At 35.9% G+C, this 26,891-nt stretch overlaps 1 protein-coding gene and 1 long non-coding RNA gene across 2 annotated transcripts; one reads left to right on the top strand and one right to left on the bottom strand.

Moving 5' to 3' along the window:
• Window positions 1–66: 66 nt before the first annotated feature.
• On the bottom strand, window positions 67–15,832 carry rmp24 (ribonuclease MRP subunit p24). Its single transcript, XM_084422887.1, has 5 exons — window positions 15,572–15,832; window positions 10,996–11,015; window positions 10,445–10,644; window positions 949–1,130; window positions 67–858 (listed from the first exon to the last, which is right to left on the bottom strand). Exons 1-5 carry the CDS (start codon window positions 15,673–15,675, stop codon window positions 714–716), a joined length of 651 nt encoding a protein of 216 aa, XP_084279013.1. The 5' UTR covers window positions 15,676–15,832; the 3' UTR covers window positions 67–713.
• Window positions 15,833–17,086: 1,254 nt separating this feature from the next.
• Window positions 17,087–24,900, top strand: LOC311299277. Its single transcript, XR_014629091.1, has 3 exons — window positions 17,087–17,550; window positions 18,060–18,139; window positions 23,013–24,900. It is a non-coding gene; the product is annotated as an uncharacterized lncRNA (long non-coding RNA).
• The last annotated feature ends 1,991 nt before the right edge of the window (window positions 24,901–26,891 follow it).

Genomic DNA, 26,891 nt, shown 5'->3' with positions numbered 1-26,891 from the left:
TGGGTCTTTTAATCTCTTTTAAGAGGAATAAATAAACACACAAACTTTATTATTTTACTTTTTATTGGAAAACAATTCTGTCAAATATCAAACAAGACAATTTAAATGTATCGAGACAGAAAAAAGAAGCCAGTATGACATATTTTTGGTCTTTTCTATATAGTCTGAAGGCAACTATGCCACCAAATGTAAACACAGCACAATTTTTATTTTATTTTTATTTTTTTGAGCATAACAATTAATTCAAGGTGTAAGCCAAGTGTAAAGACAATCCTTCTTTTAATATCAGTAATCCAAACAGTGGATTCAAATGTGTGAATTCAGTGTACAAATTTAACATTAAACGCACAACATATCAAAAGTTATCTTTTTCGTTGAAAAAATAACAATGTGGTATCATGAAATTAGCAAATTTAAAAAAAAAAACTACAAAAAGTCACAGCATTGTTCTGTAGCACAAGTTACACTGTCCTGCAAAAATAAATGTTTATGCCACTTGTCCAGAAGGATCCAGAAACAGATTCTTAAGAGAAGGAAATGAGACGTTTTGTTCAATTTAACCCAGTCCCTCAATATAAACCAGGCTACAGTGACTCCTCCACTAGGTGGCATTGTAACACATGAGGAGAAGTGATTATCATCCTCATCATGAACTTCAGTAGCTCCTCTCAAAGTGGGCCAGAGTCTTTCATTTTCAACGATCCCGAAGGTCTTCAGAGAGATGAGAGGAAGTCCTTCAGACCACCTTTCTTACTCTGCTGTTTGTTTTCCAGCATAAGGATCTTTTTGAGGCGGGCGAAGGGTGACGACTTTGCACTGCCAGACTTTGATGTCGAGCTGGTGTTTGAAGACACTGACCTGCGGGAAGAAAGCATTGAGTAAATGGTTTCAGTAGTTCTGTGAGATGCAGTTGGGACCTGCAGCATATATGTTCAAAGAGTAGCTTACCTTGGTGTGCCACTTGGTGTTCTGTCCGCTACTGATTTTGGAGTGGCCCTGTTGACAGACTGTGGAGTTCTTTGTTTGCCTGCACTTCCTGGGGTACTTCGGTTCTGTGACAGAGTGGCCAAAAGCTCACGGTTCATTCCAGGTTGTCTGGACATCTTATTACAGGTGTAACACGTTGCCATCTAAGAGAACAAAGTATCTTGGTTAAATAATGGTTAAATGATAAAATATGTTTTTGGCTAAGTCATCATCCCAAAATGATTTGAAAAACACACACACATACACATACACATAGCCTACTGTTTCCACATACATACACATACTATATATATGTATACATATATATATATATATATATATATAAAATACCCCTGTATATATATATATATATATATATATATATAAAATACCCATGTATATATATATATATATATATATATATATATACGGGGGTATTAATAATAAAACGGTAATAAGGGTAATTAATTATATATATATATAATTTTTATTCTTTTTTTATTTTTTGAGCTGAGAAAATGTCTGGATATCCCAACTTTAAAATTGCCTAATATGATAAGTTTTTTTCTTTTCTTCCTGATGACAAAATTAGTATATAAAATGTTTTATCATATTAAGGATAGATTAAAATATAAATGCTCTAGATACACAAAATACTGTTTGTAATACAAAAATAGAATATATATCAAAACAAAATCTGTAGAGAAGATAAACGATGTCTGACATCAGATGTATTCGTGGATCTTAAAATTGGAATGCAAAACTACTGATATGCATAATTAATTCATTAATAATGTTGATAGACAAGTGTCTCACAAACAAAAGTCGATTGCCCAATCTTCATACGCTGACTGGAACCCCAAACAAAATTGCAACATGAATGCTTTAACATGAATAAGTTACTAAATCGAATGTATAAAATAAACATCTTGTTTTGTTTTTAGATTAGATGAATACTGTTATGCTAACAAGTTTTGTAGCATGAGAGTCTGCGAGGTTTAGCAGGCACTTGTGAGCACTTATCTCAGGTATTTCACACATTGCATATGAACGTGAGCTCTATACACAGCAAGGTACAGGCCAAAAGTACACTACACACACACGCCCGGAGGCCATCCGCAGACAGAAACTGCCAGAGACAGCACTAAATTAAGCCGACCAACCCCTAGCATTTCCAGTCTTCTACTGACACCTATTAATCTTCAACTTTATACACTTCAATATACTGACATACAATTTATTTTATTCAGCAAGGATGCATTAAATTGCTTAAGATTTACAGTAAAGACATTTATAATGTTACGAAAGATTTCCATTTCAAAATTCTGTTATTTTGAACTTTCTATTCATCAAAGAATCTTTAAAAAAATGTTATCAGTTTCCACAGAAATATTAAGCAGCACAACTGTTTTCAACATTGATAATAAAAAATGTTTCTTGAGCAGCAAATCAGCATATTAGAATGATTTCTGAAGGATCATGTGACACTGAAACTTTGCCATCACTGAAAAAAGTTACATTTTAAAATATAAAACAGTGGGTAAAATTGTAATAATATTTCACAATATTACAGTTTTACTGTAATTTTGGTCAAATAAATGCAGTTTTGGAGTGAACTTTCCTAAAACTTACTTTTGAATGGTAGTATACACAAGAAAAACCTTTCAGTGGTTGATTCATAAATCCTGAACATTGCATTAATGTAATTTATGTTAACTGCACATGATGAAACTTGCATTCTTCTGTGTGGAAATTGAACTCACCGACACAAAGGCTGCCATTGTTTGTGGAGGTAACAGGTGGCTAAGCTGAAGTGTAGATGATTTGAGATGATCCAGGCATGTATGTGAGAACAGCTATGTTTACTACAGTACCCTTCATGTGTGGAGATATAAAGAGCAGGACGAGCCAATCAGCCGCAGCGGGGGCGGAGTCTGCCTGACTGACTCTTGTCTCTGATTGGTTACTGAAAGAATGCTCTGTAGTATCCGAACAATCCTTAATGGAATTCCTCAGAAACTTGAACCAAGTCTTTAAAAAGTAACAATTATTATCAATAAAGCAAACAATTCTCCTTTTAATTCTTCTGTACATTTAGTACTGTACATCTTGAATGGGAACTGTGGACTGAGTACAGATGGTTTGTATGAGAAATCTTTTCACTTGTACTTTTCATCTTACGAGGCTAAATAAAAATATAAATCAATGTTTTTGCATTAGACTAAAACACTGACCACACTAACCATGCAAAGAGCTTTAGGAGAATATGATAGCAAGATTACAGCTAAAATAGAAAACACCAAATACTAGTTAACCACTGCTTTAAAAGTAGAGCAGTTTTCCATATAAAGACAGCAGACATTACACATCCTTTAATCTCTATCACACAGCTCAATCCCAAAATAGATCATTCCCCAGGATCAAAATCTGCCCATTTGACAGGGTCATAAACACAATGCTCAAAAAAGAGACATCCGACACAGCCAGGCTGGGAATGAATCCTTGGGATAAACACTGTTGAAGAGAAGGATGGATTCAGAGGGAGATGAGAGATATAGACAAAGTAGAGATGTCATTCACAATCACAACCAGTATCCATTCCCTTGTTTCTAAAATGAAAGTTCTGAGTTAAAAGATTCTGCTGTAGAGGCCAGCTTAGTAGTTGGTGGATCCTGTAGATTAAGGAATTATTGCTGGTTAAGAAGCCTGAAAGGTACACCAACAAACCAGCAACTAAACCAAGACCTACAGTATGTGACAAAAACAAAACACAAAAAAACATATTTTTCCAACAGAGGCAACTAAACCAAAGAAATATTTTTGATTCATACCTCAGATAGTAAAAATAAACAAAACAAAAAATGAAACTCTTGGTTACCAACACTCTTCAAAATGTGTTTTTTTAGTGTTCCACAGAAGAAAGGAAGTCATTATGGAAGCTTGTTTCTGCCACAGAATAAAAAAAAATAGGCAATTGCGACTTTTTATCTCACAATAAAACAGAATGTCCCCACAAAGATGACATTATCTGAAATCCTTGTCCTTGAAATTGCATGAGGAAAATAGCTTTTAAATCATACTAAGTGATGTTTTTTGAAAATAAAATTGCAGAAATTTTTCTGAAAGTTTGTGATGGGTAAGTTTGTACAGTGTGAAAATCATGTCTAGGGAAAGTCCCCATAACTCCCTTGTGTGTGTGTGTGTGTGTGTGTGTGTGTTTGTGTGTGTGTGTGTGTGTGTGTGCGTGTGTGTGTTTGTGTGTGTGTGTGTATTTGTGTACCTGTTTTTCTATCCCGGTGGGGACTTCAACCTGGATGCACACAGACTCATGGGGACTCGTGTCACAGTGGGGACCTAAATTGAGGTCCCCATGGGTAAACAAGCTTATAAATCATACAGAATTAGTTTTTTTGGAAATGTAAAAATGCAGAAAGTTTTCTGTGATGGGTAGGTTTAGGGGTAGGGTTAGTGTAAGGAGATAGAATATACAGTTTGTACAGTATAAAAACCATTATGTCTATGGAGAGTCCCCACAAAGATAGTGAACCAGACGTGTGTGTGTGTGTGTGTGTGTGTGTGTGTGTGTGTGTGTGTGTGAGAGAGAGAGATCCGTGGACTTTTTTTCTAAAACAGGGGCCAAACAGTTGGCAAAGTGCTGTTCAATCTCAGCAACTATAGGAAGTATGTTTATTTGGAAAAGGCGATGTTTCCTGTACACTTCGAACTGTATAATCCATAACAATGTGCTGATTTGTTTTAATCTGTTGGATTATTCAAGAAATCTGATTCCTAATGAAATTTAACTTGTAATGTGGAATCAAATAAAGTATAAAAAATGTGTGTGAGTGTGTAATTTTTATATTTTTGTTACTTTTGAGGTTTAATATAAGATTTTGAATGTGGTCTCAGACTTTTCAGTCATATAGATAACCTATACATTATCTATAATGGATAATGATTATTAAAACTGAAATATATATATATAACGAAACATCAACATGTAGATTGCAGAAAAAGGTTATGTATCTTGCATACATGCATACATTTATATGTATGTATGCAGGATACATAACCTTTTTCTGCAATCATGTTGATGTTTTGTTAATGCCATAGACAAGCTGTTTAACTGAGCTTTTCACCGAGCTATCCCTAAACTTCTAAACATTTACTGACACTTTGCCTCACACACACACATACACACACACACACATCAGTCTAGCAGATGGGCTTTTTGTGTTCTATTATTAGTCCAGGCTCTTGAAATACCCAGCAGCCACAAGCTCAACCCAGCACCCACAAGCCGGGCTAGACTGTCGGCTCTGACCTTCCTGCTGAGATTCTAGATGCCACAGCTGCCCTTGATATGCAAGCCTGGCCAAGTAATATGTGTGTGTGTTCAGTTATTGATATGTGGAGACCCATCTGCTTTCCAGGGCGATCGATCTGTGATACGCCCATCCCCCTTGACCAAACATGGAAAATCTGCATCGCTGATTCTTTCCCTGAGGGGAAACAGGATGTCACATGCACCAAGCATAACCTGCATCAAACACAGGCTGGAAAAAGCCAAGGTTGCTGGCACAGATGCTTCCCCAAATGTTGAAAGATGCACATGCAACATCTGAGCTTTCTGTTGGCGGTATGGAAACTTTCCAACTCAAAAGTGACAACAACAAAGGAACTAGAAACGCAGGTGCTGCATACAAATCTTCATAATATCTATTCTAAATATAGGACATAAAAATGCAATTAGTGCATCACAAATCATGGATTAGTGAAAATAGCATGCCAAATAATCTTTTGGCAAAGATGCTCAGGTGGTGCACCACTTCCAATGTACCCTATTTGTCTGTTTGGATGAGGTTAAATGTTGGCTTTCTAAAAACGTCCTTTTTTTGAATGCAGATAAAACCCCTCTGTTTCTCCAGGAAGAACTTAAATATCTACAACCTTTTGTTTCTCATTCTGTGAGGAATTTGGGTGTGGAGTTTGACGGTTTGACAGTTCAATATTAGCTCTGTGATTGGTTCTCGTTTGTTTCATCTCCGCTTGCTTGGTAAAATTAAGCCTTTTCTATCCGAGAAGTCTCTGGAAGTTGCAATCCATGCTTTTATTACGACAAGGCTGGATTATTGCAAATCCATCTATTATATCAAAGTCTCAAATTTCTCATTTACAAGTGGTTCAAAATGCAGCTGCACGATTTCTGAAAGGACGTAAAATATTTACGCATGTCATTACGCATAGAAAGATCTACATTGGTTGCCAGTTAATTATAGAATTGAATTTAAAATCCTATTACTTGTCTATAAATCTTTACATAATCAAATGGCAAGATATCTGTCTAATTTACTACACTAGTACACCCCTAATCCCTCACGAAGCCTAAGGTCTGAAGATCAAATCTTACTTCAAATTCCATGAACTCTTTTAAAGTGATAGAGCTTTTTCTGTGGCTGGTCCCACTTTTTGGAACAGCCTTCCAAACCACATTAGCGCTGCTTCTACCTTATCTGCATTCAAATCTAGTCTTCGCTGGCTTTTGAAACATTGTAATGTCTTGTTTTATCTGTTATCTTATGGTCTTTTTATTTTGTATTGTACAGCACTTTGGTCAGGCTTGTTGCTGTTATTAAATGTGCTTAAGAAATAAACTGAACTTAACTGAACTGAACAAATGTGCCCTGATTAGTTGGCTGGACTAGTGTGTTGTGATTGGTCAACCACTTCAAGCGTGTTTGAAATGTCATGTCACGTCCCTTACCAACCGTGAGTTTCAACACCAGGCCTCATCCCCTTTTTTGTGTATGCTGTGAGCGGGAATTATTTAAATGAGGGAGAAAAACTCAAGACTACAATCAATGTGTTCAGGGAGTTCAGAATCAGTGTTTGCTGATTTAGAGAATAAATCCTTTAGGAGTGACTTTGTGCTTTGGATCTTTGCAGATATTTTTCAAGCTTAAATAGCAACATTACACACTAAAGAAAGCTTAAAAAAAAAAAAAAAAAAAAAAAAATAGGTCAACCATACAGTATGCAACAAGAGTTTCTGTAATCAAAAACTATTGCATGGTATAATATGTGCCAAAATGAGTCTTACTGCTTAAAAATACGCTAGTGAACTGTGTGCTATACTGCATGTGTTTGGGAAGATGAAACGGTCATTAATCCAACTAGCCAACAAATATATAAAAGGATACTTGAAATAACTTTCTAAAGACCTGGTAGAGCTGTCATTAGCCACAGCATGTCAAGCATTTCACTGCAAGAGACTGTGTGGCTCTGACTAATTCAAAAGTTCAAAGAGACTAATGCAAAGAGTCTAATACAAAGAGAGGGTGAAGAAGGATCATTGTAATCCTTTTTTGGGATACACAGCAAATGAATTTCAAGCATCAACCTTTTGACAATTTTTTTTTAAGGATCTTATTAATAGTGACGATGCTAAATTTATGTTCTATTCAATCTGACATCATCTATTCAAGGCAGACAAACAGAGAAAGATGATCTTCATGACCTCCACTAAAGAGATTTTTGCTTAGAAAGTTCCCTAAATGCTCTGACCCTCAAAGCTAACTCTGTCCTCTTTACTGTGCAGCGGGAAAATACGAGACGGTTAATATAAATGAACTCTCCTGACATTGTCTTCCTGTCAAGTTCATTATTCGTCAAGCCAAAATCTTCCTCTCCTGCAGAGAATCAAATGCCAGCAATGTATGCAGAATCTAGCAGTCTAACGCCCAGAACCATGAGATATGCATCCGTGTACACCAGCACGTACACCTCCATAACATCCGTGACCTTTTAAGGGTTAAATACTTCTACAAATAACCACATTTTAAAAAGAAACAGCTCCAATCACACATTGATCCAGCCACACTTCAGAAGAGCTTCAGAAAATGAGAACTTTTCTGCTCTAAATCATCTTCCTTGGTTTCAAATCGAAGTCATCTGACGCTAAACAAATCACTATAAAAGAAGCTTTTCAGTGTCTGATTAATGTCTTTCTGCCAGATGAATGATAATTAACGTGATAGTCTGTAACCATAACTTTAAAAATAGAAGTCTCAAACTCCTTGTGAAATTGTGTAGAAGTGTTAAATTCAGTCTTCCAAGTGTGCATCAGCAGTAAAGTGCACTCATATAGGCCATGTACCAAAATCAATGGGAACTGCTTTTAGAGCCACATCAACGATCCTGGCTGTGTCACCCAAAAAAGGAGCAGACAAAAAGATATATCCAGGTATACGCAGACACACAGAATTATCACAAAATGATCTTCCCAAACCTATCCGGAACGCAGAATCCCTGACAATATTCAGGAAACAGTTGAAAACTCATCTCTTCCATCAGCACTTAACTACATCCTGCTGAAAAGAAAGAAAGAAAGAAAGAAAGAAAGAAAGAAAGAAAGAAAGAAAGAAAGAAAGAAAGAAAGAAAGAAAGAAAGAAAGAAAGAAAGAAAGAAAGAAAGAAAGAAAGGTCTTGGCCTATGCTTCCACTGTTTCTTAATCTCTCCCTGTTCTAGCTTGTACTATTTTAAGTGATGTCTGAAACTTGCATTACCTTTTACCTTGCTATTATTGAGTTTCTATTCCAGAGTGGACTGTGGTCAGGATGCATAAGAGCTGCAGGCTCATGAAGAGCCCAGTTTGAATCTGACCTGGGTCATGTCCCAATTCTGTGCCTCCTTTTTCAACCATACTTCTCTTTCTCTATGCCACTATCCTATAAAATTTTAAAAAGCCCCAATAATAAAATAAAAAGCAAAAATGCGAAGCTTGCACATAAAAAGTTTCTATAATTCAGAAACGCTTGTTGCATATTTTAAATGTATATTTATGATGTGTTCTTGCCCACTATTGAAAGTTTTTTTTACTATATATACACATTACTGTTTAAAAGTTTGGAGTCTGTGAGATTTTATGTTTTTAAAAGAAGTCTCTTATGCTTACTAAGGCTCCATTTATTTGATCAAAATATAGAAATTACAGTAATATTGTAAAATTATTACAATTAGAAATAACTATTTTCTATTTGAATTAGTGCTGTCAAATCGATTAATCACGATTAATCCGTTTAAAATATATGTTTATATAATATATGTATATATATATATATATATTATTATTATATATGTGTGTGTGTGTGTACACAAACATGTATGCATATATATATACACATACATACACACTATACACACACGTACAGTGCTATGCATAAGTTTAGACACCCATACTAAAGTGGACTAAAAAGAGGAATAAAAAATCATCTTTTGGAAACTGAACTTAATGCCTTAATTTGAAAAATTAGGAAAAATCCAACCTTTAAGGACACCAATTTTCTTTGTGAATGAATAATGTATCGTAAATAAATAAATGTTCTTCCTTAAAATACAGGGTGCATAAGTTTGGACACCCCTATGTTAAATTCCCATAGAGGCAGGCAGATTTTTATTTTTAAGTATTTAAAAAAAAATTTTTTTTAGGATACTATGCATCCTGATAAAGTTCCCTTGGCCTTTGGAATTAAAATAGCCCCACATCATCACATAGCCTTCACCATACCTAGAGATTGGCATGGTTTTATTTCAGTTAGCCTAATAGCTAGTTTGATTTGCATTGAGAGATGATCTTATGGAAAGTACCCCATGCCAATCTCTAGGTATGGTGAAGGCTATGTGATGATGTGGGGCTATTTTAATTCCAAAGGCCAAGGGAACTTTATCAGGATGCATAGTATCCTAAAAAAAAAAATAAAAAAAAAACTTAAAAATAAAAATCTGCCTGCCTCTATGGGAATTTAACATAGGGGTGTCCAAACTTATGCACCCTGTATTTTAAGGAAGAACATTTATTTATTTACGATACATTATTCATTCACAAAGAAAATTGGTGTCCTTAAAGGTTAGATTTTTTCCTAATTTTTTTAATTAAGGCATTAAGTTCAGTTTCCAAAAGATGATTTTTTATTCCTCTTTTTAGTCAACTTTAGCATGGGTGTCTAAACTTATGCATAGCACTGTATATAAATAGAATCATATATATATACACATTTATTATTTAAACACAAACTTTTATTTTAGAATCGATTAATCACGATTTGACAGCACTAATTTGAATATATTTTAATTTATTTATTAATTAAACCGTGAAAGTTCAAAAGAACAGCATTTATTTGAAATATAAATCTTACATAACATTATAAATGTCTTTACTGTCTCTTTTGATCAGTTGAATGCATCCTTGCTGAATGAAAGTTTTAATTTCTCTCAAAACATCTTACTGAACCCTAATCTTTTGAACAGTGGCATACACATATGGCAACATGGTGTTCGTTCTTTCTGATTTCTATAACTCTAATAATCTAATCTCAAGCACCTGTTCTTAAAACACTCAGGAAAGGGCAGAAAGGTAGAAATAGAGACAGCAAATATACTGAACTCAAGAGGACATAAAACATGTGGACTTGACCTCACCAGAGCATTGGAGGCCCTTTTAAACTTTCGGAGGACTACAGTCTGCTCTGCGCTGAGTCTCTTTCCCGCCGAATCCCTCTTCAGAAGTTTCCTGATCCTCGCCGTGGGCTTCCGCTTGGGCCGCAGACGCACGTGATGATTTCCCAGTTGTCGCCACTGGAAACAGAAGGAGCAGATCACAGACTCCGGCAGGGCAGCGGCTGGAACGGTGGGAGAAACATGGCAACTGGTTAAAATAAAACAGGTGATGCTATGCTCTATTCTGAGGACAGTTTGGCATTTTGGACTTTGGAAAGCAGCTTTTCCAATATGTGGTCATCCTACCCTGCTGTCGGGCCTTTGAGGTCTGTGAAGGCCATAGAAATGGATTCATGTTTTACATCAGGAAATGTGGTTGGACTTACTGGGTTTAACTTGGGATACCGTTCCTTTTCAAAACCAACTTTCTGTTCTGTTGCCTACAAGGTCTTATATAGACTTTGGGAGTACATTAAAAGCTCTTTACAATGACATACAAGTCTATTAATATAAAGAACAAAGCCGTAACTTACCGTTGCTCTGATGCCTTCTCCTGTAATAAAAAAAGCAGTAAAAGAGTTAGTCTTTAAATCTCAGAGTTAGCCTGGAATATGGCAGCTTATGAATAATTTATGAGCTTGGTAGAGGTCTTGCACCCTAATCCAGTTTTTTATATTTTATAGACTTTATGCGCCAGAGAAACAAGCGCGCAGCCATCTTTAAAATGTCGAATGTTTGAATGTCCGTTTTTGCTGTAGCTCTGTGCATTGTAATGTTTGAAACGGATTTCATAACAAATGTCAGTAGACCGGGAAGATTTTAAAGAATAGTGCTCTTCCAAAAAAAAAAAAATCGGTCATCATTTACTCACCCTCAAGTTGTGTCAAACCTGTATGAATTTCTTTCTTCTGCTGAACACAAAGAAAAATATTTGGAAGAATGTCGGTAACCAGACAGTTGATGGACCCCGTTGATTCCATAGTAGGAAATAAAATACTATGGAAGTCAATGGGGACCAACAACTGTTTGGTTACCGACATTCATCAAAATATCTTCCTGCAGAAGAAAGAAATTCATACAGGTTTGAAACAATTTGAGAATTTAATTTTTTTAATGAACTTCCTTTAAAATGAGCGGTTCATAAATCAGTAAGTTCTTACCTTCATGCTGTGGAAATATAATCCGGAAGACAGAAAAAGGGGCGGGGCTTTAAGGTCTATAGATTCTAACATGCAAAGTGAAATCTCTGCAACAGACTATGAATAAAAAAAAAATTCTTCTGACCCAATGTTGCTATCTGGTACAATATTCAATATCCCGCCACATATGTATTTTCAGGAGTTTTCCTTAAAACACAAATGCTGAGGTCAAAGTGCTGTACACACAGGCTGTCAGTGGCCATGACTTCCCCGGGGGCTTTAATTTCCCCTGAGACTTTGTGAGTGTAGGCTACATCCTATTTTTGGACATGGTGCTGTTCTTCCTATCTCATTTATATAAGCTTCATAATCCTGTCTAAATTTAGTTCACATTGCTAAAAGCTGCCTCTTGTTATTGTGTGGCACGTGCATGTTAAAGGTCCCATTGCATGGATTATTTGACTATTTTAGAATGTTTCCTGGGGTGCCCTTATAATGTTAGTATGTTTTTTAGATCAAAAGTTGTTATAATTTAGAAATAAAAGGCATTTTCCTAGCCTGATTTTAGCCTCTGATATGAACGCTCTGTTTGAAGGGGCGTGTCTGCTGTGAGACTTCAGTGTAAACGCCCACTGCTGTGATTGGCTGACATGCTTGCATATGAAATATTTAGCATTACATGTGGAACTCTCTCGAAAACTTTTACTATTACAGCTATTATACGTTTTTACTATTACAGCTATCGGGTATTGTGAGAACGAATCGTGAGAAGTTTTTTAAAAGTATTTAGATCTATTCCCATCACATAAAAGGTTGCAATGATGAGCATTGAGCAATGACAGCCTGTTGGTCGCGTGAATGAAGATCTTCGCAAAGAGCCAAATTCTCTTTGCGGGCAAAGAAGAGAAAGGGGAGGTGACCTTTCTCCTTATGACGACATAAGGGGAAGATTTCTAGATTCGCCCGTCTGAGTTTTCATTTTCTCAAAAATACCCAGGGCTTGGTTTACACCCATCAAAACGTCTAGCCACTGAGGGACCATAGGCAGGCTAGGGAAACTCATATTAAGGTTAAAAAAACCTCATAAAGTGACATTTTCATGCAATGGGACCTTTAAGGGAAGCAGGTTTTTTTGTATTATTATTCTAATCATCCAATGTCCCATGCACAACTGTTTGTAATGCCACAGTGGATGTTTCACAGCATGCCATAGAGCCGGGGCAGACCTCTTGTTCAATGAGAACACATAGAGCTGTTATCTGGGCAGTGATGAAGTGTGAGGGAAATAATTCCTGCCTGCCATGAAGTCTGATAAATGTCCTCCAAACACATTACAAAACAGGGACACATTCATTTGTGTCGCAAACATTCTCTGTCGATTGTGTCCAGGCTTAAATGTTTGTTTGTTTGTTTGTTACATTGTTTATTTGTTTAATTGTTTTATTTAAATTTCTTTATTGACTTTTTTGACTGCAAGTTGTATATGTGCAGAATTGGAAACATCCACCCGGCAATTATTTGTTTATTTTAAAGCTTTTCTGACATTTTCTGAGACATATTTATTTGCTCATTTGTTTTTGTTTAATTCCCTTGCTTTGTTTAATTGCATTAAAGCTTGTTTATTTTGAATTATTTAATTGCTTTTCTACTATAAGAACAAAACAACAAATAGTCCTTTTGTTTAATTGTTTGTTTTCTTTCATTTTAAAGTTTCGTTTGACTTTATTTTATTTTCATTTATTTGTTTTTATTATTTTGTTTAATTTTAAAGCTTTTCTGATATTTTTTAAGAAAAAAATATTTCTATGTTTATTTATTTGTTTTATTTCAGTGCTTTATTTAATTGCATGTAAGCCTGTTTATTTCCAAAAGATTGTTTTGTTTCATTTAACTTTTAACACACACACACACACACACACACACACACTACTTTTATTCATTTGTTTTATAATTAGGCTATTATTATTATTTCAGAGTTTTGTTTGATTTTACTATTTTCATTCTTTGATTTTTCTATTTGCCTTTTGAATAAAATTTTTTTTTTTAAAACACCTAGCACTGCCACTGGCATGTAATATCACAACATGACTTCTTTCTGTGGTAATCTAATTAAAATAATTGACCTATTAATAATGCAGCTTCTTTTAAGTGCTCTCAGAACCAAGATAAAGAACCTTTTCAATTAATGTACTGTCTCAACACGATTATATCAACAAAAACTAAACCCTACTCAAGCTAAATCACCTGTGATAAAAATCAAGAAAGAGAATAATGCCCCCATTACAGTCCACTGATAACTCTGGCAGACACAGCTTATCCCTATCGACGAGCCAGGCAGCAAAAGCCCGTGCTTTACGAACACAGTGGAAGATACTGAGAGTGAACCTTACATTCAAAAGGGCTTAACTCAAGTGGTTTATAAATAAGAACATATCTAATCATGGCACGCATACTTTCAGACAGCAGATTCCAGTAACTCACGTTCATGCACGTCGTGAGTCAGTGCAGATGTACCCTGAGCTCGACGAGCACAACAAGCCGACTAACACTCGAAACATGCAGTGCGCTGACCCTGCACATGGGAGACATTTAATCTAAGAAAAACATGTCACAACACAAGGCTAAGCGTCATTCATCTTCACTCACTCTGCTGTGAGAACACAGTCAGTACTAGCCAATAAACCAGGCGATTCACAGCAGCTTGAGAAATTTAAATAAAGCAAGAATCTTTCCTGGGCTCATTTTTATTTGACTTTTCACCATTAGTTTCCTAGCTTCTGTGTTACACAGAAGATATGGTTGGTTTAGTTACTCTGCAAAAAGTAAAAAAAAGGAATCTATATTGATAACACAAATTATTTACACTTATAACTGAAACAGTAGCACTGTTCAAGATTAAGTTTTATTTGATTGTTAGACTAAAACAGATAAAAGAACTTGAGGTTCCATTTATATATGTGTTGGTTAATCAATATGGATTTTGACAGACATTCTCCATCCACTTTCAATATTAAAAGAACAGATGTTTATGATGCTACACATGGGATTAACCTTTAACACACCGAACAAAAACTCTAAAATGACTAACACACTGTTTAGCTGATGAGATTTGAGTGCACGTGTTTATTTCATCACCTTGATGGTGCATTTCAATTGCTATTATATCCACAAATACGAAAATAAGATGACTGGGACTGCGCTTGTGCTTTTGAACACATCACTAACATTTTTACACTCTGAACTAACCACAAGGTTTACTGAACATTCACTGAAGAAATCACATAGAAAGCAACTATAATTCTCAATATTGAGTCATTCTTTAGTATCTAAAGAACAATTATCCAACAATGACATTAATGCAACTATTCAACAGAAAATAATGGGGTTCACACTCACTTGTACTGCAATTTTTGCAATGTCTGACTCTGCATAAACTGTGCTTTTAATCAGCAATCGTTTATTCTCAAGTCAGAAAAGTGTATCGTTTTAGGTTTAAAAAATATACATAAATAAATTTCAATTACCAATAAGATTGCAAAACAACGTTGAATAAATAATAATAATTATTATTAATTACTAAAAAAGCAAGAATGACTTATATTGCTATTTGCTATTATGATATTGTCACTGAAACACTGATCATGCATATTATATTTTTAATGCAGTAGGCTACTTCAATATACATTTTCAAAAAAGCAGAAAAAACGGTTCTGCTTATCAGTTATCTGACATAAAAAATAATTGGTAATGGTCATAACAACTAATATCTCTAAATGTCTTTAAATGTAACAGTGCGTTGTGAAGTGAAAATGAGGAGTGGCCTAGCTGCCATCTTCTGGTGACTTCATGATATTACAGTAGAAAGCATGTTGAGGGGGAGCATTTACAGTAGCCTACAGCATGTGTACACGTATAAATATGAACAGTTGATGAAAACTGAACTTACATGAGAAATTTACATAATACTTACATGAAAAAGCGCGACTGTTCGGGGCAAATGTCTTTGTAAAGTAGAGAAGCCTTGATTAAAAACCTCGTGTTTTGGTCATCGCGTTTGCTTTTACAGCCAACCATTTCTGATAACAGTCCAGCGTCCAAACTTATTACAAATGCTAACTTATTATATAATAAAAGAATGTGGATTTTTTTATTATGTTTTCTCGGTCCAGCGTGACTACAGGAAACACCCGAGTCTTTACTTTAAAATTACCCACAATGCCGCAATGCGGGTGAGGAATTCTGGGAGTGCGAGTTTATTTTTTAGCGACGCGTAGCCTACAGTGCACTGGTCATCTGTGATTTACTGCTCCAACAAATCCCTAATAACAAGATGCAATGTCGTTTACTTTCACTGTAGCTATTGCTAAGGATGTATAGGCTATTTAACCCAGTGCTATACATTTTTAATTTACATCAACACCAGCACTAGATCGTTTTAGTGTTCATCGTGTTCAGGATTTTTACTGCAGATCATCATAGGTTCAGTAGCCTAATATATAGGCTATATATATATATTACATCTATATATAAATGTATGTAAATATACTGTAACACTTTATTTTAGGGTACACGCTACTTATATAGTAGCCTAATAACAGTAGCCTATGAATATACAAGTATAGGCCTAACTAACCCTAAACCAAACCCTATATAACATAACCGTAACTCTGTAGTAAGTAGCCTACATGTAGTTAATTAATATTATTCAGTAAGTAGCCTAGGCCTACAACTACGTCACCTTAAAATAAAGGGTTTGACTTTATTTTAAGGTGTCATTGTTACAGTGTAATTAGCCTATATATTTAAGTACTGAGAATATTAATTAACAACATGTAGGGCTAGGGTAGGATTAGGATTTGGTTGAGGGTTAGTTGCATGTAATTATACATCATTTACTGTAACTACTATGGTTAGTACCTGTAACATGTAACATGGAAACTGAAAAATAAAGTGTTACCTTTGTCTGCCAAAGCTACAGTATATTTAGTTGCAAGAATATAAAATAAAATCAAAATTCAGTATCAATAAAATCAGCAGCAGAGATTACATGGACATATCAAGGTCAAGATCTTATAATAATAATAATAAATTATTTTAATCGTAATAATAATATAATATGATATTAATAGTAACCTATTATAATAATTCATTATTATTTATTATTATTATTTTTCTGCATTTATGACAAATAATATATAAGCTATATTATATATATATATATATATATATATATATATATATATAAATGGCAACAAGCATGATATAATATATTATATCATAGGCATATTATATTATAGCTACTATTATATTATTATATCATGTATAATATAATATAATATAATAATAGTAGCTATAATATAATATCATATGCCTATATTATAATATATTATATCATGCTTGTTGCCATTAGCAATATGATTATCATTTGTCAAAAATAAACTAAGATAGAAGATTTAAGATTTCAAGATTCAGTTTTGACAGAAAGCAAGACTGATTGTTTGTTTTTCCCGCAATTACCGTCGAGGGACTTAAATACCCCATTTAGCATTACACGAGAACGGACTCCTCCTGGACCGTTCGCTGCGTCTCTTCTCGCAGATGACAGAGAGGAACTCATCATCACACGGACTCGATGCCCGAGGCGCTGCGTCGATCAAATGGATATTTAAGGCAGCGGAGAAAGCAGTTCACGTTCACTCTCAGCGGGCGCGCGGCCAGAGAGGCGGAGGGGTGTAGACGCGCGCTCTCTCACTGCCTGAACAAATAAAATGAGACTTGTGTTGTGAACGAGGCATCTGAATACGTGACCGGGAAGAGTACAAGGTACTGATTGAGCTCACGTTTTTAGAGGAGGACGGAGGAGGATGACCGCGAGCGCTCACTTCAGCGCGCGCGTTACCAGTGCGTCACCTTTCAGAAGAGCGCGTGTTCATTGAACTCCAGCTGCAGGTAGGTGCACTTTTTATCGTTACTAAACATTGTATTTGTTTTGCCACAAACTGCAGGTTATTTTCCTCTTGCGAACAGCCGCGTGTTATTATCACCACCACCACCATTTCTTAAATTATTCTTTCTGAATGTTTGTAATGGCTGTTATTTATGTATATGGCAGCAACAAGCAAACGTTTTCCATTCATTTGCAGCAAAATGGTTCCTTTTGTAGCTTAATTTCTCAATTCACTTCAACCCAGAATAGATATAGCCTAGCCTACATTAGATATATGTATTTACTTCATGATTATCCTGCTGTCCTTGAACATGTTATTTGCATATGATGCAGACATTTGGCAGGGACATTCTTGACTTTGCTTATTGGAGCTTAAAATGTTGCATGTCAGTGTCATTGAATGCGAAACTATATGCCCCCCTCCCCAATGTTGTTCTGGCTCGATCAACCGTGCCTTTTTAAGTGAAGGAACCCGCTTGTGTTGGCGAATAAAGCCTTTCCCCTTTCACAGGTCCAAAGTCTTGAGGGGGATGAAGTGTGCTGTCAGCATACTGGAAACGCTAAACTGGCTTGTAGGAGGCAGAGAGCTGAGTGAGTCTCTCAACGAATATGTAATGCAACACCAACTCTGATTCTGCTGAGACCTGCAAATGGAGGTGCAGAGGTCCGTGTGAGCCACTCGGTTAAAACTTGCAGTCCTCTTATAGTTCTGTCACTGCACCTAAATGTAGATGTAAAGCATAGGCACACATTTGCGGCGGCGCAAATGACAGATGGATATGAAACCAGGGAGTGAATTGGCACCGTTTTACTTGTCATATCATGCAGAAACATTTTAAAAAGCCTCTATTTTTTGCATAGTGATTTTCCTTCCTCATTTACATTTGACAATGAAGAAAATATAGTGTAAACAATTCATTAAGCCCTGGCTTTTCATCCGTATTGAAATTTGATCATCCAATCTGTCAGCAGGACAAAAATAGATGTCAGCATTAAAGCAAGTGTGGAAAGATCATTTCTTTCTAGAATAGGTTTTGGAACAGACTTTTTCTGAAGAAAATTATTATAAGACTGTAAAAAAAAAAAAACTCTCCCAGTATAGCTGTGGTTGCCAGAGGTTCACTGTAAAAAGAGCCGTGGTGCTTCTGGCTGTTAGCCACAAAGACAAACATATCATCAGGTTAATACACAACACTAAAATTATGCAATAAACAGTATAGCTACATCCGAAATGTAACATAAAACTCACAAGAAAGATTAATATTTAATATTGAAATCAGTTAAAGTTCTCTTACTTTTAAATAATATTTTACTGTAAAAGTACATATATTGTCTTGATAATTAAAATAATAAACTTTTTTAGATGTGTTGTTGTTCTTTATTTAGCGTGAATTCAGGTTGATTGGGACATTTTTTGCCATTGAGACGACAGGGAAAAAGTGCCCCAAACAACCTAAATTCACCCTGAAAAAGAAAGCAGACAGGAAGCAAAAAGAGAGGAAGGATTGAAAAGGACCTTGAACTGGGACTCGAACTCGGGAACGCAACTGCAGGATGTGTGTGTCACAGTCATGTTCAGTTTCTTTATACATTTTCAAAAAAGCAGAAAAAACTCTTGTTTCAGTTTGGCCGTTCAGTTACACGACAACGGCGTTTTGGGTGCCTGAAAACGCAAACTTTTGAAAACGGGTTTCAAATTGTTAGTTTTTGAAAATGGTCTCTGTGTAAACAACAAAAACCGTGAATCTCTGAAAACGATGACGTCATGCACATGCATATTACATGTTCAATCTATAGTGTTTCATCGCCATCTAATGGCCTGTCATCACAATACAGCGTTTTTAGTCGTTTTCGCGGATCCGTGTGAATGGGGATCATTTTGACAATGACGTACGCGGAAAACTTCTTCTCAGTTTTAATATCGTTGTCGTGTAAACGTACCCTCAGTTTGTTTTCCTTAGTCAGGTCTTCCTTTGTTTATTTTTCCCGCCACTCCTTTGTTACCATGGTCACCGCCATTATGAGTTAGTTTGTTTCAGCGGTGTATCATTAATTACCTTTAATTGTGTCAGTATTTAAGTTCCTCCTTTGTTAGAGCGCTCTTCTGTTTGCCTGCAACCACCCGTGACAATGTGCTTTATTACACCTTCTCTTCTGAATAACCTTGGTTTATGAGATGATTCATCCTTTATTTGATCAAGTTTTAAATATCTATATATATAATCAAACATTCCTGGAGGTTTTTGTCTTAAAACAATTGCGAGTGCTTAACCATTTAACAAAATGTTGCTGTTGCCTTGACCTCTGAACCAATTTGTTTGTGAAGAAGTTCTTGTATCTCAAGGGATAAGAGTGCTATACTGTGATAGTGAAGAGAAAACTGCACATCTTAGCAGCACTATGGGTGTTATGAGAGGTGTAATGGGTTTCTGAAAAGGGAAACAACACTCATGATATTGTTGTTATTTTCCTCTCATTCAAGTAGACTCTTCAAAACCACTAGTATATTGCTGAGGAAGGAAATTAATTTTACGGTATACGCCGCAGCAAGCGAAACCTATTAAACCGCATCAAAATCGGTTTCAACCATTCTCGAATCATATGAGATGGAGTGTCGCAGGTTGCCCAGCATAATCAGTTTGTAGCGAATACAGATGTCAGCTAGCTTGGCTCTACAGAAATAAGATGAAAGAACTATGGTGCCAAATATGCTTATTTTCCCAATCTAAACTTGATCACAATTCATAATATCAGCTAAACAAGCAAAGCAAGATCTGACAAAGCGTTCCGACACATTGTGTTGCAGTGTGTTATTTCTCAGCGTTTCACTGAGCTTCTGTGATCAAATCGATTAAATAAGCCCCTTTTTATATGATTAAAACAGAATGTGTGCTCCCCAGACGGCCCCTATATGCTTCCCCTGGCCTGATTGTTCATAGATCTGATAGAAGTACAGTTCCTGTCACTAGACATTGCAGGATGGCTGAGCCTGGTACAGAAGAAGGATGTTTGTTGGGCTGTGGATTGCAGTGGGCTTGTTGAAAACTGGACATCCATTGTTTCGCACACAGGAAGAACTGTGTGGTGGGACCAAGCACAATGGACCCTCATTCTGACCCCAAGGTCATTGCCCACACTTTCGGGCACAGCTCCACATCAGCTTTATAATACAGGAAAGGGTCTTTAAAGCACGTCTCTGCACAGTCATTCACATTGATTTCGTACTGAACGCTTCTCTGTGGGATTTGGCTATTGTTTTGGTGCGTACAGTACACCATTGTGGTCTTTGAAGGAGACAATAGGCATTTACAAGGCTGAACACGTATGCGTTTCATTCTGTGCCGCCATTGTGTAAGTGGTTCTAATTAGCTTACATCAATTCTTTAATTACAATTTTCATTAATCGCCCGCAGCTCCCTCAGCAAACCACGAAGACCCATTTAAATCCATTTCATTGAGGCGCTGATAAAAAGCAATTCAGGTAAGCATAGGAATAAATGCTTAAATAGATGGCCTACTTTTTCTTAAAATAACTCTGCTTTATGGTGTGACAAAAGTATGATTTCAAATCACTAATTCACTTTGTGACATTTCCTATTTCCTGTGTGCCATAATTCACACTCAGATCAACTCAAGCACCATCCCCCCCTTTTTTTTTCTTTTTTTTTTGTCGCATTTTGGAGTCCTTTTCCCTCTACAATGCCAGACCACGTATCGCAGCGCACATCCGAACTCTCAGGTCCGTATTATCTGATCGGGTCCAGACTGAATTTCACCATTTTGTCAGCACGTACGTTTTTCCTACCAGCTCTTCTTTCGGTTCACCTTGCCGGGTCGTCCTTGGACTGACTGCTAAAGTGTCATGTAGTGCGTCTCCCAGCAGTTCCAGAAGTAGGTTGGACCCAATTTCACACTAGGAGCTGCGAGATTTCACTGATTGACGTCTTTCACCTTAATGGGAGGGAGAGATAAGTATGTTGTCATTTGGAATATGAAGGCGAGAGAATTAAATGAATAGTTCACCCAAAAAATAATGTTCTGTCATTATTTATTCACTTTCATGTCATTTCAAAAAGCTTAATACCAACAAGATTATCATTATTATTTTTTTATTTTATAGTTTTTAAGATGTTTTCCATGTAGCAAATATGACTAAAATGTCATTTTTGGGTGAACTGTTAATTTAAAGTGCCCCTATTATGCTATTTTAAAGGTTCCTAATTTTGTTTTGGCGGTCTCCTACAATAGATTTACATGCATCCAAGGTAAAAAATAAAATAAAAAACTTTATACATGATTGCACATCACCTAATTTCCCAAAGAGTCTAAAAACTGTTTGTTCAAAGATTCAGTCTCTCTAAACCCCACCTTTCCGCAAGCCTACTCTGCTCTGATTGGTCAGACGGCCCAGTCGACATGTTGTGATTGGTCGACTGCTTACCAAAAAGCATTCGTTTGTTGGAAACTAAACAAATCTGAATTTCAGCTCCAGATCTTCCTCAGCGCTCGAATAGACAGTGATACGAACAGTAACGATGGCATAATTTGTTTCTGTATCAATTTGAGCCCGAGTCACCAAACCTTTGGAAGTGCATGCAAAGAGGATTCGCAGCACTGAAAACAACGTCTTCCCAACAACACAAACCAAACTCTTCCAGGCCTCAGCTACAACCTCAGTGTTTGAGGGCGGGTCAAAGTAGACGTTGTTCACTGGGAGCCAATGAAGACCATAGGCTGCATTATGCAAATTTGTTACATTGTCACGTAGGTGTGTAACAGGAAGTGAGACTGGAATTGCTGTCGACTTGTTAGCAATCGCTTCTTTCTTTTAGGAGGCAATCACTTTATTTGTCGTGCACTTTGATATTTAAAACTTTGCAGAACTTTTACATTCACAAACAGCTATATTACACACGACATGAAAGGTAATAAATTATTATGGTACTTCAAGATACTTCAAAGAATGCATGGTATATACAAACAACACGATATAAACGTGGATTTTTTTATAGATTTTTTATCACTTTTTCAAAGCATTCAAAGCATAATCTGTGTGTTTGTCACCAGCCCTTCTGTTTCATCTTCCTGTGGGATTTGCATACCTGTGATAAAAATGGAAATGCTTTTCTCTGACTTTGCTCGATATATGAGGAAGGCTCTCGAGAGATTCTCTGTCTTTGCTGGAAGGTGCCTTACAATGTCATTAACCTCACTTTAAGCAATATGGGCCAGAGTGTCTGCGTTCCCCTGGCGTGGGCACGCGCGTGTGAGAGGCAGGGCTAGTCCGATACGAGATGAAACAGGAAAGCTATTTTCAGTGTTTGGGATTGATGTGGTATTCAAGACACGGAAGCGTTCTTTCTCTCTTTTTCTCTCCTTCTCACATACACGCCATTCTATATCTCTCCCCCTCAATTTCTCTGTCCTTTATACTTATTCTGTGCCTCTTTATCTTGTTTTGCAGTTAGGCAGCAGAAGTGGTAGAGATGAAGGTGAGCTGTGGCTGGGCCAGGGGCTGCAACACAGGACATGGGAGCTGCCTCTCACTCCCGCTCGTGTCTTGTGTTGCAGCCAGTGGAACTGCTGCACTGTCCACATCAGAGACGGGACGGGACCATCACGCTTTGGGAACATTACATCATCTTACAGTTGCTTCCTTTGAAATCATTTCTCACCTTCTTCTAAGGAAAACACTGAGTCGATAACGATGTGTACGTTTCTGATTAAAAGACCTAAACGCTTACTGTACGTGCAAATAAACGGATATGTGCAATGGAAAGAATACTCTTTTTTTTATATAGACAATGACTTGAATGCATCTCTTCTATGATGAACATGTTTTTAATTTCTGAAATAAAATTCATGCAGATATATATATTTTTTTGTGAGGCATAAAGTCAAAAATAAAATATCTCCTAAGAAAAATCATTGTATAAATTGGCCATAATTCATAGAGGGAAAAGTACTAGTATTTTATTATTATTTCTTAATATGCAGTTTTGTAAAATATTAGTAGAAATATACTACTAGAAATATTAAATATGAAATATTACACTGTAAAAAAAAGTTGCTATACAATCAACTTGGATAAACTTGAATTGCATTAAACTGACTTTTATTATATTATTTATATATTATACTGTATATACACTATTGTTCAAAGGTTTGGAGTCAGAAAGATTTTTTTCTTTTAAAAGAACATTTTATTCAGCAACAATGCATTAAATTGATAACGTGACAATAAAGACATTTGTAATGTTAAAAGATTTCAGTTTCAAATAAATGATTTTCTTTTAAACTTGTTTTTCATCAAGAAAAAACATGTATCATGGTTTTCACACACACACACACACACACACACACACACACACACACACACACACACACACACACACACACACACACACACACACACACACACACACACACACACACACAAAAAAAAACAGCACAACAAAATATATTAAAATAGAACATGGATATTTTTAATTGTAATAATGTTTTATAAATATTTGTATATTTGTATATTTTTGACCAAATAAATGCAGTCTTGGTGAGCATAAGAGACTTCTTTCAAACTAATTGATAGTTGGGTGTAACCAACATACAGGAAGCCATTTTGTTGTCATGTGACAAGTAAGCCATCATGTCCGATATTCATAATATATTTAGAAAATTAGTTTGCAGAAAAAAAAGACTATAATTTTAAATTCCTTTTCATCACCTTAGACATTCTTATTTGTCAATGACCCAAGTTGAAATAGCAATTTCGTCCACTTCAATAAGTGCAAACATTTCAGACTGACATAGCGAGACCATGTCAACACTAATGCACCTGTGTTTAGTTTAGGAAAGCGTAAGTCGCACACTGACTGTCTGGTGCTTTATTAATGGCCTGTTATCTCCTTCAAGGTTATGCATGAATAACACATGAAAAAGCCTGGCTGTACTCCACAGATATACAGATATATATACACACATACAAAGGAGAGAAAAGCAGCCTCAGATGATCCATTTGCTGGCATGTGTAAATATTCGGATCATGTTGCCGCTCTGCCAACTGAGACCTGCCAGAGCGGAAGAAAAGCAAGCGGTGCTGCCAATTTAAACTTGTGAAATGAAGTAGTTTTCTGTCAGAGGTGCCACTTGATTGGAATTTAAATCCAACAGTAGCTTAGAATTGTTTGTGTCAAAGTCAAACACATTGTAATGGTCTGAAGACTGAATGCAGCAGCTTTTATGTGGAATGGGCATAAAAGAAGTCTTCAACAGACAGTTATCTCTGTAACCTATATACACTAAACCTGTAACCTATATACACACTTAACATGTTATGAGATGATCAAATACTGACAGGCAAAACATCTCCTTTATTATTATATATAACATCTTGAATTATATTTTTATGTAAGGGTTATTTGAGATGCTCAGTTTAGAGGTCATTGTTTACAGCATTTACAGTGCTATGCATAAGTTTAGACACCCATACTAAAGTTGACTAAAAAGAGGAATAAAAATTCATCTTTTGGAAACTGAACTTAATGCCTTAATTAAAAAAAATTGGAAAAATCCAACCTTTAAGGACACCAATTTTCTTTGTGAATGAATAATGTATCGTAAATAAATAAATGTTCTTCCTTAAAATACAGGGTGCATAAGTTTGGACACCCCTATGTTAAATTCCCATAGAGGCAGGCAGATTTTTATTTTTAAGTTTTTTTTTTTTTTTTTTTTTTAGGATACTATGCATCCTGATAAAGTTCCCTTGGCCTTTGGAATTAAAATAGCCCCACATCATCACATAGCCTTCACCATACCTAGAGATTGGCATGGTTTTATTTCAGTTAGCCTAATAGCTAGTTTGATTTGCATTGAGAGATGATCTTATGGAAAGTACCCCATGCCAATCTCTAGGTATATTCAATTGCCCGATCAGAATAAGAGCTGCATATACAGTAGTCAACATTTGAAGTGGATCAAAAAAGTTTGTCAAAGTTGTCCAAATTCATGTATAAAAAAAAATGAATGTACAAAATTGTCAAAATGCATGTATAACTTTGATCAAATGTTGACTATATATATGATTGCTTTTGTTGACATATTTTGACTGCATTTATTTATTTATTTATCTAACTGTCTGCATCAGGCACTCGGCTTGGAGAACGTCAGATATTAAGCTCAAGACAAGCCATAGCCGAGACAAAAGCCACATGTGACAAGCAGTGATCTGCATATCAAAGACTTTTCTGCTCAGTGTGAATCATGAATGCGCGTCTTTGCACCTGGCAGTTGACAGCACATAGAGTCAGAATGATTTACTGTGACAGATCCTGTAAGTAATGGCAAGAACGGTTGGTTTTGTCATGCCCGTTCTCTTGATTACCCTTGCAGCGTGGACTAGAAAACCAAGCACTCTCATTGGTAGAGTCAGTTAGCTGGCTCACCGCCATGCCCTTTAGATTTGTACTTAACCTGAGTCTAGCTGCATTTCATCAAACTGTGTCCAGGTGCTGGTGTGAATGCGCAAAACACAGTCTCTGCTCAGCAGATCTATAAATCAAGCTCTTTATCAGCGATATTCATCTGTATCTGTTTACATATTCAAGGTCAATATCGCATGTTAGGCTGGAAACCTTCAGAAGGAGCTCTGCTTTCTCAATATATCTCTACTTTGTGATAAATTAAGTTACCTAAAATGTGCTTTTTGTGTTAACTTATATACTAACTGGTTTATTGAAATAAAAAAATATTCATTATGACTGAATCCACTTGAATACATTGGTTACACTCCCCCCCTCATACAATTCTTCATAAAATGTATTTTATGTTTCACAGAAGAAAGTCATACAGGTTTGGAGTTTTTAATCTCTTAACTTTTTATTTATTTATTTTGGAATCACACGTTTATATTATAACTTTTTTAACTTCCTTTTTCATGGAATCTATTTTAATGGCTCCTAATTGTGTTATAAACTCATAATTCTGAGGGGAAAAGTCAAATGTGAGATGTAAACTTTTGTTTAAAAGAACTGTGAGAAATAAAGTCAGAATTATGAGATCAAATGTTGCAATGACTTTTTTAATATTTTTAAACGGATTTAAATATAAGGGTGAGTAAATGATGACAGAAGTTATTTTTTTGGTTCAGAGTACAACATGTTTCTTAAAGGAACAGTCACACAAAAATGAAAATACTGTCATCATAGAGTGGTGCAGGTATGAAGTCACTTTGAAGGCCAATCGGCTGTTGGCATCACACTGGTTCCCTTGACAAAAACCCAAAAGGATTTTCCCATATATGCTTTTGGATTATTTAAGAAAAACAAGCTCTGTGATCAACAAA

The sequence above is a fragment of the Rutilus rutilus genome (assembly GCF_951802725.1).
Source record: "Rutilus rutilus genome assembly, chromosome: 11".
NCBI classification, from domain to species: domain Eukaryota; kingdom Metazoa; phylum Chordata; class Actinopteri; order Cypriniformes; family Leuciscidae; genus Rutilus; species Rutilus rutilus.
Note: the sequence above shows the minus strand (reverse complement) of the source record. Positions and strands in the feature narration are given on the sequence as shown.

Bases quoted from the DNA above. Each gene is read 5' to 3' on its own strand.
- rmp24 (XM_084422887.1), bottom strand. From the start codon at position 15,675: ATGGTTGGCTGTAAAAGCAAACGCGATGACCAAAACACGAGGTTTTTA. The intron at 11,016-15,571 runs GTAAGTATTATG...TTTTTATTACAG, and splicing joins GAACAGTCGCGCTTTTTCAT to GAGAAGGCATCAGAGCAACG. The intron at 10,645-10,995 runs GTAAGTTACGGC...CCACCGTTCCAG, and splicing joins GAGAAGGCATCAGAGCAACG to CCGCTGCCCTGCCGGAGTCT.